The 15,066-nt window shown below is 38.7% G+C and overlaps 1 protein-coding gene across 3 annotated transcripts in view; it reads right to left on the bottom strand.

Moving 5' to 3' along the window:
* KCNH1 (potassium voltage-gated channel subfamily H member 1) overlaps positions 1 to 15,066 on the bottom strand; it is a 185,095-nt gene that overhangs the window by 147,300 nt on the left and 22,729 nt on the right. For all 3 annotated transcript variants that reach the window (XR_003541202.2, XR_003541203.2, XM_027723757.2), the window contains exons 4-5: positions 14,731 to 14,859; positions 6,832 to 6,950 (exon numbers count right to left, since the gene is read on the bottom strand). Coding sequence is in view for 1 of the 3 variants with exons in the window: in XM_027723757.2 (XP_027579558.1) it covers positions 6,832 to 6,950; positions 14,731 to 14,859 (248 nt within the window). In the remaining 2 variants the exon portion in view is untranslated. The remainder of the gene's footprint in view (positions 1 to 6,831; positions 6,951 to 14,730; positions 14,860 to 15,066) is intronic.

Below are 15,066 nucleotides of genomic sequence, written 5' to 3'. Positions count from 1 at the left end.
ACCACCTTTGTTGTCCTTCTTTGGACATGCTCCAGCACCTGAGTGTCTTTGCAGTGAGGGGCCCAAAACTGAACACAGTATTTGAGGTGACCTGTTGAGGTGTACCATCCAGTTACAATGCAGTTAGGTCTGAATTCAAAACTGCACTACTGCAAAAGATGATGTTTTAAACCCTGGACCTCCGGCTGAACATATGCTGACACTGAGTGCTGTTTTGCATAACTGCAAGCTTGATCAATGCTGCCCATTTTCTGTCTACTGTCTCTCCAGTTCTGCCCACTAGTGTGAAAACAGTATTATCATGTACTTAATTCTTGGAAAATAAAGTTTCTTCCACATACCTATGAACAAGAATGCATTTGTTTATATCTATGGATATACATGAGGGTGAAATCAACATGAAGAAACTGTGTCCAAATAAAGACAAGCGAAATTTTAAAATTAAATTTGCCGTGGATGAGTTATGGATGAAAACGGAAAGGAAGATGGAGGTTTGCTAGAGTGAAATGTGTTTGCTAGTGCCAAACTCACAGAACCTAGGAAAAAAATTAGGAGCATGGCTCCTTTTTCACATTTATTTACACATAGTTCAGAGCAATAGGGAGCAGAGAAGGAAATTAAATGGCCATCTTTCTCAGGGAGAAGATCAGACAGCATAGCTATATTAGAAGGATGTCTTCCTTTCATGCTCCTTATCTTAGCTTTTTTAATGTCAATTATTTAGACATGGATTTTTATCTGCAGGCTTTTCTGAGTGCCTTTTTTTTTTTTTTTTTCCTGAACTGGTGGGCTTTTTTCCAACAATTAAAGCCAAAGGGGACAAAAGAAAACAATCAGCTACAAGACTCCTATTTGGACAAAACAGTCCTAGATCAAATTCCCTGCTGCTCTGAACTTCACATAATGACTTAGTCTTGTACACAACAGGGGTCAGACTGTCAGATCACAGTCCCTTGCACATGTGTAAATGACAATGGGAATTGCAACCCCGCTGACTTTGAGTCCAGTACGTTCTCCTGAAGAGAATTAGCATGACCTGCTCAGAGAGACCTGCATGTTAGCACAGAGGCATCAACAGTTTGAACAAAAATTTTTTAAAATAAGAGGACCTAGTACTTTTGTTTCACTGAGTTTCTAGAATGACAGCAAAGAGGAAAAACGAACGTTTCCCCTGCGGACCAAACTAGGAGTCAGACATCTTCCCTGTAGTATTAAGTAGTCTATGACTCCTGACCCTGATTCACGTAGTTTCTCCATATTACCAAAAAAAAAAGAAAAAAAAAAGCAAATAAAAAAAGTTGTCTTATGGTAAGAGGAGCTGGAAGCAGCACAAGACAGAAGTTGTCTCTATTCTCTGCAGGAGGCACCGGCCAGTCCATTCAGTCCCCAGAAGTCACTGGTAGTGACTGGAAGACGCAGAGGTGAGGTATTGAGTTAGTATGTGTACACAGAGTGTTGCTGCCTTCAAGGCTTGTTTGCAATCCCAATGACAAATGTTAGGATGTTTTTTCTCAACAAAAGCTCTAGCCCAAGATCAATATTGCAAATATCTCCTGCGCTCCCTTTTGCACATCACAGCTGTACCTCAATCAGTGGGAAAGCAAAGAGCTACTACTGGTCTTTTTTCAGGGTCTGCATGAGTAGCAGCTCTAAGATCCTAAGCCCAAAATATGCTGAAATATGGGCAAGGAGAGTCCTCTGCAATACTCACTCACTGGAATAACTGATCAGCAAACCAAACATCTCTATCACATAGTAATATTTATCAGTCAGTTAACTAGATTTCAGTTCTAATGCTGAGATCTTACTACTGTGGGGAGATGGTACCACCTCATAAATGCAGGTTGAAAATATAATTGCTTGTTTTGTAATCACAGGCCTAATACAGCTTATTTTTTTAGCCTCTGTTATTATATGAATAAGTAAAATTTTTTGGTAACCACTCTAATCAGCACAGGAACCTCAACCAATAAACTCTGAAAAAAATATTTTATTTAGTTCTTGTCAGATTGGTTCTCATACATAAATTCATAAGTTCTAGACTGAAAATTGTATAATGCACTCCATTTTGGCCATTGCTGCTCTTTTTGTACTCCAAGAACTTGTGGAAATTTTGCATCAACCAAATCATAGGTATTGGAAAATGTACTAATATATTCTTGTATACCCAAATAATAGGAAAAAGGCAAGAACAATCTTTTTGGCAATAAAGCAGGGTCTAAATTATGATGTCCATTATTTTGCTGCAAATGAAAAAGAAATAAAGTCATGTCAGTGGAACTGCAGGGATGTAAGACTGAACTGAAAGCAGAAAAAACCAGACTTCTAGTTTCAACTCGTTAAGAAATAAACAACTTTGCTACTTGGGTGTTTTAAAATGTAATCACCAAATGCAAAACACTCTCTCCTAGCTTGTTTGAGATTCAAGGGCTACGGCATAGAAAAATAAAAGGATTGACGTCTTCTTTCTTTTCTATTTAGAAAGCAAATGTACTCTAAACTATCTGACTGGCTAGACACCTTATCAATAAGTCTTTTGAACTTCTGTTACCACACTGGAGTCTCTACCAATGGCCATTTAAAGTGACCAGGGGCCATGGCTTTTACTGTCTACAGCAGAAGGATGTGCACCCACACTGTGGGTGTGAATCTTGAATAGAGGGGCAGGGACAGGGCAGGAGATGGGCATCAAGGAATGACATAGGGATATCAATCACTCACCAGGTGAAGAAAGCTACCTGCAGCAAGCCTGAGGAACTTCCAGGCCTTTGCTAGGGCGGAGTGAAGGTGACAAGTTCTAGCCCAGGCTCCTTCTCACTATATCACTTACATGCACCTTGTAAAACCACTCCACCTTGCTGGCATTATTAGAGATGAACCTTCATTTCACAGCTTGGGATGGAAGAAGGGCACTGTCCCAGCTCACACTACGTCTCCCAGGAAAGGCAACTTGCTTTACAGCCTAGCAAAGGTCTTGCAGCATCTGGGACTGCTAGACAAGACCTTTCAAAGGCAGCAAATTCCTCATTTCATAGAAGGAAGAGAAACATGCCTATAATGAGCTTAATTATCTCAGAGAACAAGCATGTGCCTTTAGAACAAAGCACAACAAAGGAGCTCAGTACTGCACAGAAGTCATGGAAGAAAGTCCACAGAGCTTCGTGCTGAAGATCTAGGTTTTGTCAGGTCGCTTGCGCTGGAAGTTATAAGAGCTCCTTTCTACACTTTTCACACCAAGGGCCCCACACAGTCTATTTCTTCACCATCCTTCCAGAGACAAACACCACTCCTGGATCATCTGGAGATTAAGAGCTATAAACTCCATTCTCACTGCACCGTACAGCAAACCCAGGTAGATGCAAAGGGAAGTACCTTCTGCCCTGCTCCAAGATGCTCCTGCTGCACTCCAGCCTCTAGAGAGAGCAGCGCCAACCTGAGACAGGTTTGCTGAAGTAGTGGTGTAGTTACCCACCCATATGAACTAACTAGATTCAAACTGCTTGTAAAGGTACTTCTCCTGGAGGGGAAAAAAAGAACCCCAAGAGATTAATATAATAGTAATCATGAAAAAAACGAACACAACTATATAAACCAATAGGTTGAGTTTCCATCCATGTGCACTGGATAATTTCATTACTATAATTTTCAAAATAACTGAAACAGCCTTGGGTTCAGAAGAATTTTCACCATTATACTGTTTTATCATAGTAAAAAAAGTATTTTTTCAGAAAGTTATTCATAAAAGTATTGTTTCATTTACTCATGATTCATCAGACAATACGGCTGTATTACCTGCATTTATTATTTGTGGTAATGATGCATGATGTTTTTAATAGCTCTCTAAAGCTGCAGAATTTTATTTCAAGAGCAGAAATGCCCCAATTACATCACTGGTTTCACAAGGTTGTGGGGGGTTGGGGTTTTTTTGTGGATTTTTTTAACATAGCAAAATTAAAAAAAAAAAATCCTAAATTTGTTAAAAAATTGTGAATATATCCCGAGCCAGGACTCCCAAAAGTGCATCAACAACTGGTTACAATGACTTATCTATTTTTAAGATCTCATGACTGGGGGGAAGGGGAAAAAGCCAACACATACACAAACAATCCCTTATTTCCAGCTTAATCTCTCCTTTCTGTGTTTTCACTGCACATATTTGCTCTCTCTCACTCTCCTTTACTTTTGTTTTCACAGGCACCCACACAAATTGCTCCCAAGCTAAGGGCTAGGTGCTAAGCCTCAACTTGGAGTAGATTTTAATGGCAGTTTTAAGTTCCTGGTAAACAAGGTTTGGAAAAAAAAAAAAAGGCAGGAGTTCCATTATTAAGCAGTGCTGCTAAGCACCTTTATAATTTTTCTGCTTTTATTTCTTACAACTATCGCACTTTTTTTACTTATGACACAATCTTGTTTACCCAGAACTGCCTGGTAAGTGTACAGAACACATCAGCTAAGACCATTGGTGCAGATGACACCCATACTATGAAGTGACCAGGAATAATCATTCCTACAATCGGCTTCTTGGTGATTAAGCCACAGAAATGTATTAATTACTTTACACTCTCATTGCAAAATGTAGCCTCAGAGTTACCTGACAACCCTGTGTTAATTGCATAATTTATTTAAGTAGTTTTCATATGACTGCTATTAGAGAAGTCAGGTTAAAAAATCTATGCCTACTGGTAAAAGTCAAAGACTGAAGCTTCATAGACACTGCTTGTACTACCCATGACCTGAGGATAAAACAAAGTAGTTTGTCAGTAGCAGCTTTCTTAAACGATTTAATAAACAATAAAAGAAATCATAAGCTTTTGTGGCATGCTTCTGCTTCCTATTTGTACAACACCTTGCTGCACTCAGGTTTTAGGACACAACTGACTCCTCAGATATTCAGAAATATAAGTGATAAAGAACTAGGAGCGACACAAGTAATATTCCAATAAATGAAGAGCCTTCTCATGCAAACAAGATTGATGGTAAATGTCATAATGAGTTGGAAAAGAAAAAAGGATGAATTTTAATTTGAATTTAAAATTTCAAACAGACTACTGCAGGGATGAAGGGGGAAAAAAATAAAAAATAATTGAAAATACAACAGGGAACAGTGGAAGATCCGATGTTCAATATTATGAAGAGATCTTTCCAGAATAAGAATCCTAGCACCCCATATATCTTCAAAGTAAGAAAAGTGGTCTTGTCTGCATGATTATCTGCACTCTGCTTTTCTCTAGTGTAGTTCTATTGACTGAAATGGAATTACAGGAGAAATTCAACAAGCTACCTAACATCACAGTTGGGGCTAATGTTCTTTATAAAATAATGACTGCAATATTCAGTCAGCAATTAAAGAAACTCATTTCAGATATGTAAACCATACATTTGCCCTTTATTATTTGTAATTAATCAATTGGTTGTGCCAGTTAGAATACTTGCAAAGACTTGTTAAGCACATGGGCTTGCAAGAAATTTCAGTAACATGTAGTCACTGAGGTCCAGGCTGAGGTTCACTGAGCCAAAGAGAATAACCTCAGACCCTTTGCCTTACATTCTACTGAATACATTTTAGCATGAACTAAAATTCAAGGGCAGACATCTAAAGCGAGACAGGATTATTTGATGCTAAGCCTTGAGTAGGATTAGGAGGGAGACTATTCCAAATTCCAGGACACTAAAGCAACCTCACGGTGGACATGTGCTAGTCCCATGGTATCTATGTGAATGTCTGCCTCTCCCTTGTGCTAGGATGATCTATGTTATTTCTGTACTTCCAACTTCCATTCTTGAGTAGTTCTGTATTAAACACTGAATAGGTAGGCTCCAGAGTGGCAATTTCATCATTATCTGTGATAACAGTACAGCCTGGCCAGGATGTTTTTATTTTGCATAGAAACTAAGGTGTATACAGGCAAATCTAACAGAGTACTAACTATATGGAGACTTCATGGAACCCATCAATGCCTTACACCTCCAGCTACAGAGGAAGATCAAAAATTTTTGACAAGAGTCACAGCTGCTGCCATGGCTTTCACAGCAATAAGTAAAGCAGGACTGACATGTTGTATTGGCCAAGCTGTCATTAACATCATATATCAAGCCTTTCCCTAAGCTGTTTTTACACCAGGGAGACCCTGCTACTGGCCCAGGAGACAGCTACAGGAAACTTGGGACAGTCTCTCCCCCTCGTGGTGAAAGCCTTCAAACCCTAAGTACTTCAAAGAGCCTTCTCTGACTGGAGCTTTTCTCAAAACTTTGAAAGACTACCTAAATCACAAGGTTTCGTTTTCCTGATCTGTCTGCAGTGTTACTTGTGGCATCTTACAGTTGTTCTGTCTGTAAAGCCAGTAACTCAAACATACATTTTAACCAGTTTGTAAAGTAGAGTTGGGATCCCACTGAAAAGTAACCAGACAAATTAATTCAGAGAACAATTATGTCAAGGATTCTCCAGAATTTCCTTGTGTATTAGCCTGAGTTTTTCTCACCTCAATTTTACATAAGTAAATAGTCCAAGATCCTACTAACATTGAGATCCTCAGAAGAATAGAAACAAAGTAAGAATTTTTTTAATAATAGTGCCATTATAAGACTTTGATAATATATGGAACACAATGCTGCAATTAGGTTACATGAAGTCTTTTGGACCTCTGTTTCCGTTCCAGTGTCATGGGACATGTTCCATAGCACATGCACCATATTCTGAGCTCCCATGCCTGCCACCAGCCTTCGGATTCCCAGGGCAAGGGGGACACAGTGCTTGGCTCACACAGAGACAACATACCCAAAAAGGCTAAAAACATTTCTTTACAGCCTCTCAGGGAAATAAAACATTACCTCAGCAAGTCTCGAATGCTTGTGAACATTCTCTCCTTTCTGGACACTCGGAGCAAGCTGCTGCAGGACACCTCGGCTGCTCGTGAGGGCACGAGTCAAGCGAGCAAACTTCCCCCAACCTGCAAGAAAATGTGCAAGATTATACACATTACCCAAAAAAAGCTGCAAGGGTACCGTATAAAACCTCTTATAACTAAGAGGGGGAGGTGAAGCTCAAACAGAGCAATCTGCTTTAATACTGACCACAAGGGACTATAATTTAGGCAAGTACCAGATAAAAGCAAGTCACAAAATAGGTGTCAGCATGGTACTGTAATAAAACCCATTACTGCAGTAGCTTTGTATTCAATGGCTCTACAAGAGTGCTGTTACATGAACTGCATATTTTGCAAGGATAAGTGTCCACTATACAATAATCTTCTATTAAATCCAATCACCAGATTTGGATCTCTCAGCACCACAGAAGACACTCCAGACTAATCAAGATGTAAGACTAGAGTAACACAGAATGAAAATTACAGTTGTCTGTAACAGAAGTGAATTTGACCTTAGATGCATCAAGCATAGATCTGGCATAAGCAGAGAAATATGCAAAAGATAATAAAAAGCAGAGCAGAAGAGCAAAACAAAATCATTAATTTATCCTCTCGAAACAAAAGGGGGAATATACTAATAGATTTTCTCAAACTCTAATAAAACATTTAGCAGCTTCTGTCAGAGAAGTCATATGCTGAATTTTAATTCACAATATTTTTTACAGTGATTTCAAATACCCCTCAAAATAGAAGACTTTGAATGACAGTCACAAGAGCTAGCTACAACTATAATCTTTATGGGCAGTACTTTGCCATAACAGAGAGTCAGGCAGAGTACACATCTTGATATTTTTGGTACCCTGAAAGGAAAACATTGGTGCATTTAGTCCCAATCTTGAAAAATGTTAGCACCACATGGGAACTGTTGAGCAGTCTCATCTCCTACTCCACCTAAGGATGTTCAGCACTTTGAAGACTCAGTTTATAATAAGAACCTGGTTCCGGTAAAAGTTCCCTCCACAGCTCTCTTGTAGACCCCTTTTGTGTACTGGAAAATGCTATAAGTTCTCCCTGGAATCGTCTCCTCTCCAGGCTGAACAACCACAAGTTTCTCAGCCTGCCTGCACAGCAGAGGTGCTCCATCTCTCTGAGCATATTCGTGACCCTCCTCTGGACTCACTCAACAAGTCCACGTCCTTGTTATGTTGAGGGCCTTGGAGATGAATGCAGCATTCCAGGAGGGGTCACATAAGGTTGGAGTACAGCAGGAGAATCATATCTCTCGACTTGCTGGTCACACTGGTTTTGACACATCCCAGGATACAGTTGGCTTTATGAGCTTCAAGTGCACATCACCCAGTCATGTCAAGCTTCTCATCCACCAACATCCCCAAATCCTTCTCTGCAGGGGTGCTCTCAATCCAGCTTGTATTTGTGCTTAGGATTGCCGCGACCCAGGGGGGGAACTGCGCAGCTGGCCAGACCGACGGGGCCCGAGGGGGCTGTGGTCCAAGAGGACATAAGCAATCCGCCCGCTCTCCAGTCCTGGCGAGGGAGGGCTGCCGGGGGAGCGGGCGGTCCGGCGGTGCCGGCCGCGGCGCTGGCCGTGGTGCTGAACCAGGACGAACGGGGCTTGTTTTCAAACGGCAGCCCCAGCGACGAACAGAACAGACCACAGAGTTCCAGCTTCACACAGGAACTCGAAATCTGCCTTCCTTGCCAGACATAAAATACTTATAATTCCAGATAAACATAGACAGTTCCTTTTACTAAGTCAAACCAGACTGATGGGTAGGGCATTTTTCAGGAAGATTCAAAGTTTGGTTCAAAACCCGAGGACAAACTTTCAGTGTGCATTTTCTTCCTAACACTGAATGTTCTAAGATATAGGCTATTCAGACATAAATAGAGATATGAGGAAAAGGAAGCACCTCACTTGAGCTTTCTTGCAAAAAAGCACTGCCAGACAACTCTGTGACATGATTTGTCACTATGAGTGCTGAGCACCTTTGTGTACCTGCCCTTCTTCCCAGGAGTCATCTCCTTTTGAAAGGTTCAGCTTAACCCATTCTTCTCTCCCCAGCATTCCCTATAAGCATCTCATCTACCCTACGTGTTGGAAATCTCACTTGTGGGTGCTTAAATGGTGCACAAAAGAATTGTTTTCATGAACATTAGATCTCTCATCCCATACTCCAAATCTGATCTGAAAACAATACAACTGTTTGTTATAGGCAAGAAACTGTGTCAAGAGGCAAAGCTTTTTAGCTTGGCTTTTAAAACCAGTGCTGATATGAAAATGGCAGGCTGGAAGTACATACCCAAACCCTCCTTTACATGTACAACACATGGGAACCCAGTCTGGAGTGGCGCATGCACCTGTGCAAGGGTATGCCTAAAACCAGGCACTGAATCAACATGCAAATGTCCCAGCTGTATGAATATCATCTTTAGAACAGAAGGCTCTCCTCCTTGTACTGACTTTTGGGTTGTTTGGGTTTGTTTATTTGTTTGCTTTTTTTGTGAAAGACAAAGAAAAAAGTGTGGGAAATTCAACGTCAAATTAGAACAGACCAGTAGACTGTGGAGAAAGAAAATGAAAATGAGAGAGAATGCCAGTACTAATACTACTGAATGATAATTTCTTCTGAAAAGACAGCAGCTGAATTTATTCCAATTTTTCCTCCAGAATCCTAGGGACAGATGCAGCCTACAGCAAGTCAGATATTTATCCAGTAAAGACAGGTCAAGTAATGGACTTAAGGTACATGACTGAACATAAACACTAAATTTTAAGGGTCATGGATCTATCCAAGACAAGAAACAAAGTTACAGAATGGCGTAGGAATAGAGTGGTGTCAGTCATGCTAGAACAGAGGGATCAGATGATATGCATTATTCTCATTCAACACAAGCAGTTGGTATATCCTTACATCCATTCTTTTCCTCCAGAAAAAGAGAAAATACACATTAAATTGAAATCTACTGAGGCTATGGGATTCTAACATAGGCATATATATTCCTCAAACAAGGTAAGAGTTCACGTACTAGAGAAGTCAGCTTGGAATTCAAGAAGCAAACATAAAGCTAAATACCAGCTCCATGGTTGTGCTTGCCTGTGCCCGTCTTTGATTCTAACCCAATTTTATCATTGTTTGGTCTCCTTTTTCAGTTCTGCAGAAAATATCATTCAGGGACAAAACAATAGCACTAAAACACCTTCAGCTTCAAAAGGATGAAGAAAGAGCCTTCAAGATTAACAGCACTGATTTCAGCGCTTCTGCATTCCATGATGCTCCTTCAGTTTTCCACCATTTCTTTGCAAAAAGCTGAACAGAAATTGCTTCTGAAAACACCCAAGACAAGATGCCCACAAGGAGGACAAAAGCTTTGTTTCGTGGGGAAATATGGTATTGAAACATACTTCTGTGATGTGATATTTAACTCAAACCTTTTATTCATTCAAGGATAAAGCTTTATTTAACAATGGTCTCAAGCTGAAGAAACCAATTTTTTGTACTTTGAGGTGAGCATGATCTGTTGATACTCAACCACAACAACATTTATTATTTATTTGTAGGTAGTTATTTGTTTCCTACCACTCTCCTCAGTCTGATCATGATGACTCGTAAATTTAAACATTAGCAACTGTGGTAGTTGCAGAACATTTGTTATCAAGTTGCTGATCTGTGACTTACACAATGCCTGGAATTAGAAGAAGGAGCCATTCGCTGCTAGAGAACAAGCTCATTTGTCCATGGGTCTATTGTTCACACGACTGTGTAAACGTGAGAAAAGCAGAATTCCAGCAGTTCTTACCTCCATTCAAACCACCTGTATATTCTTGCACATCAAAGATCCCTACTTACATCCATCATGCTTCTCTGCAGTGCTCCTTCCCTTTGAAACCTCATGACTAACACTGTATTATTTTCCCATCTGGACTGGGAAAGCATACCAAAGGTTTTTAATAAACTCACCACTTCCCTTTCATTTGTTTCCTTTTTTAAGAAAACATTTCATCCAGATGAAAGCTGAGTATAACTTAATCAAAATATTTCAAACACTGGCTCTGTTCATATAAATACATCTTTAAAAACAGAACAAAAAATTAGACAGCAACAAAAAAACCCACATACACACACACACACAAAACAGAAACAAAAGGGAAAAATAAAAAGAAAATGTGGATTTTCCCCTGAATTAAGATAAAGGAGGCGATCAAAATATTTTTTTGGTGTGTAGCCCTGCTTGTTATGCAAAGGACAGCTTAGCTGCAAAATGAAATAAAGCATTTTCTGCAGAGGAGATAGCAACTGATAATTGCTACAAAGCACAGGAGGCTACAATATCTAGGAGGCTAATAACCATTCTCCTATATGATTCAGTGATGTTTAATTTTATCACCTTCTTGTATAAATACAAAGTATCAAAAGCAAAAATTAGGATCCAAAGCATCATTTCAAAAGTTTTATAAGGCAGCATAGATGCATCTGAATATGTTCCCATTGTATTCATACATTCAAAACCTGTTCAGGCAAACTTCTTATGAGCTACTTGGAGGGCAAGCACAGATTCTATTTGTCTTCAAACATAGTTGTTTTCACAAAGTGATGCATTTCACTTTCTACACTATTCTCAAACATCTAACATTGGTTTGTTAGATCTCAAACCAAGAAAGACATATACAGACAAAATGCATTAATTCTAAATACAGTATATACTCTAAAATTAAGCTAAGAAGGTGACCTACCACTTGACAATCCAAATTTAGCCATGATATAGCTCGATTTTGCCTACTTCTATTCAAGTAAACCTAGTTTCCCTGATTTTTTAAAGGGGCAAGCACACAGGAAAAAGTGGAAAGAGATTGTTTAAAAATATTATATCATCCACATCACGGGCACACTATTTTTAAGTAGTTTTATTTAGAATGCACTATTTTTAAAGCTGCTGCATTTAAAAGCAAGCTTACTTACTTTCCATGGCAGTCATAAAATAAACATCTTGTAAATTATCTGAATCAATCAACAAAGGCTACAATAAGAAGTCTACCCTTTACATGACTTTGTTTCATCTATTTCAATGTCTAATATTATTAATAAATTAAAAAAAAATTAAGACGAAAAACAGTACTGGGACCTTCTATCTCTGAGTCACCTTCAGATAAAAGATGCCTGTTCATTTTTGTGTAGCAAACACCTGTGATTAGAGCTCCACACTTCTCAAACAAAAAGTCTCTACATCATTTGCAGCTGAACAATCAGGCTTGAAATTGCCAGCAGGTGATAGAAAACTAATATACCACAGATAAGCAGGTTTAGCCTGACAGATTATTTACTCTTTAAATTGATCATGTTCTTGTACTACATAAAGTTTTTCTCTACATAGACATAAAGGCATTGATTTTGAAAAACGTGAATACTTTATGCCACTATGAAATTGTTCAAATAGCACATATGTTAATAAAATATTTGCTTCTACAGGCAGCCTATTACATATTGAGTGGTCATATGCATAGAAAACTAACTTCACATATAAACTTGGTAAAAGTGATAAAAGCTGATTGAAGGTGAAAGAAGGAAAAATAATTGTTTTAGCAATTGGTTTTCAGTTGTTTCACTTAAACAATCACTAAGTTCACAGTTTTAGTTTTTCAGATTGAGAGCTTGTTTGGGTTTAGAATACAAGAAACATTCCTTTGAAAATTGTTCTTTCAAAGCCAAGCTACAAAATTCCTACATAATGTTGAATATAGCACAAAGAATATGCCCTCTTCAAAGCTCACATCTGTTAAAATAATGATTCTTAGAAGAAGCTAATACAATTTTACCTTTTTAAAATCTTCCAAAAAGGTTTTTCCACTCATAAATTCTAGAACCTACTACAGACAATTGTCTAACTCTCCATAAGTACCTTTCCCCCTCCTCCCTTCACAATATACAACTGCACAATGAGATCTAATATTAAAGTCATGGATATGCATGTAAACTTCTGTTTGACTATTTGACCAATCAGCTCTTCCAAGAAATTGATTATTTAGCCGTCAAATAACTGACACAGTATCACCTTCTTAAATGCACACAACAAAATTTCAAAGCTAGCCTACAGCAAGTAACTTTCTTTAAGAAAGGTATAGGGGTTAAATTAAGGATGAAAACAGAAAGTGCAGTTTCATTTATACCATGCCTAATCTATGTATACAGTGACAGAGAACTCCCTATCAGCATGAAACTGCTGGAACTTTATTAATTTTAGGAGATCCAGAAATTATATTTGGAAGACTCATTTAGTGCACAAGCCCTTCTGTACATAAAGAGATAGCTCAGGGAAGAAGTACAGAGCTGTGAATCAGTGGCCTCTAAATAATATATCCAGTTCTTCTGTCTGCAACCTTTGTTAGTTGCTCTACCAGTTTCCATGGGCTAGAGGAAGAAATTTTGCTCATCATTAACTCCTCTGCAACTCCTCACTTTTATGTAGGTTTAGTGCTTATATTACTGTAGATATGCAACTGCTGAGAATTACCATGATCACTGCAACAACAGCATGATTTCGAGATCCAATGAGATTTTAAAAAAATAAAATAAAATTAGCATTCTCTTTCTTCAACATACTTCTCTTGAAAACAAAAAAGTTACAGTGTTCTTTGTGCCAAAAGCAAAGGACAAACTGGCTACCTCTACCGCATTAAGGAACTCCTGTGAAAGCAAAGAGAAAAGACAGCTACCACTCCTGACTGGAAGTCCTGCTTATCAACTAAGTGAAACAAAGGTTTTCACTACCAGCAAACAAATGAAAGCCAGCTTGTCAGTCCTCATTAGGATACAGCGAAGATCACTAGGCAGGGAAAAAATACTGTAGACCCAAAGTTTCTGACAAGGTAAGTTTTTTTACTTTTATTAAAGCAATAAAAGCCCAAACAAATAGCATTAACAAGAAAAAAAATTACCCACATAGCCTGGGAGAGGGTATGTTTGTCAAGGTTGTACTTCCTTTTTCATGGTAACAGGTGTTTCCACTTTGAGAAACTATGTTTTTAAAGAATAACATTTTTAAAACAAATGTAAATCAGTTCATCTTCACAGTAAGTTTCCTGTTTAATTTAATACTACAAATATTATTAAATACTACAAAAATGCAAACAACAGAAGGACACGAGTCTCTGTAATGCTTCTTATGAGTACAAAAGGTCTATTTCTGACAGGATTTGAACCTGAGTGCAAGTTTCTGCTGCTGTCACAGCTGAGTTTGCTTCCAGGTTTCCAGGCTGTAACTCAGTGAAGGGTTAACAGCAGAACACTGCAATGCTACTTCACACACCAGGACAGCTTAAACCTGATTCAACTCAAGATGAATCTCTTCACACAGGTTAAAGGGAACTAGTCCAGAACTTGAATATAAGGAATCCCACAATAATGGCAAGAAACATCAAGCCAGGCAGAATGAAATTATTCAGATCTTTGCCAGACTCCGCCAGGGTTAATTCCTCGGTTTTTGTGTACAGTTTCATGCACAATTTGCACAGAGCTGTTTAGCAACATTATGAATCCCTGAAGGCTATGCTAGACTGTGGGTTAATAATGTATTTAAAAGGAAGAGCAGTACCTATTTACTAAATAAAACGTGCTTTCTGAAGCACTTGGGGGTTTCATTAGCAATGACCCTTTCCAGGGCAGGCCAGAGCCAATTCGCTTACGAAACCAGCAACCATCCCTTGCACAAATGCTGTCCCCAGTGGCACGGCTACAAGCCATTGTAACATTTAATTCTTTGGATTTGGTATTTAAAGGACTTCAGCTCTTTCAAGACCAGGGCAAACAAACAAAAGCATCATAAATACATTATTGTGAAAAAGACCAACCTTTACATGAATCATCCTCAATGGGCTGCTTGAAAGCTGTTATGTCATTGAAAGTGCAAAGAAATAAAACCACTTTATCCTGCTCATTTCGAATTGGAGCAATTTTCACAAAGAACCAGACAGGTGTTCCTGGAAACAAACATATCAAAACGTTAGTCAATGGTAGGCAGAACAGTAAATGTGCTAGTTTAGATATTTACAACTCATATCAGCCAACTGTAAGTATTACTTTAATGTTGGGGTTTTTGCAAACACCTATTAGGAATAACAACAAAGCAGCTGACAAGAGTGTTATTTAAGTTCTCTGCTCTACCTCTGATTAGCTTTTTAATCCTT

This window comes from Pipra filicauda, unplaced genomic scaffold (assembly GCF_003945595.2).
Source record: "Pipra filicauda isolate LSUMZ 115617 unplaced genomic scaffold, ASM394559v2 scaffold221_size1283894_pilon, whole genome shotgun sequence".
Taxonomy (NCBI): Eukaryota; Metazoa; Chordata; class Aves; order Passeriformes; family Pipridae; genus Pipra; species Pipra filicauda.
The sequence above is the reverse complement of the archived record's forward strand: the minus strand, read 5'-3'. Positions and strand labels throughout refer to the sequence as shown.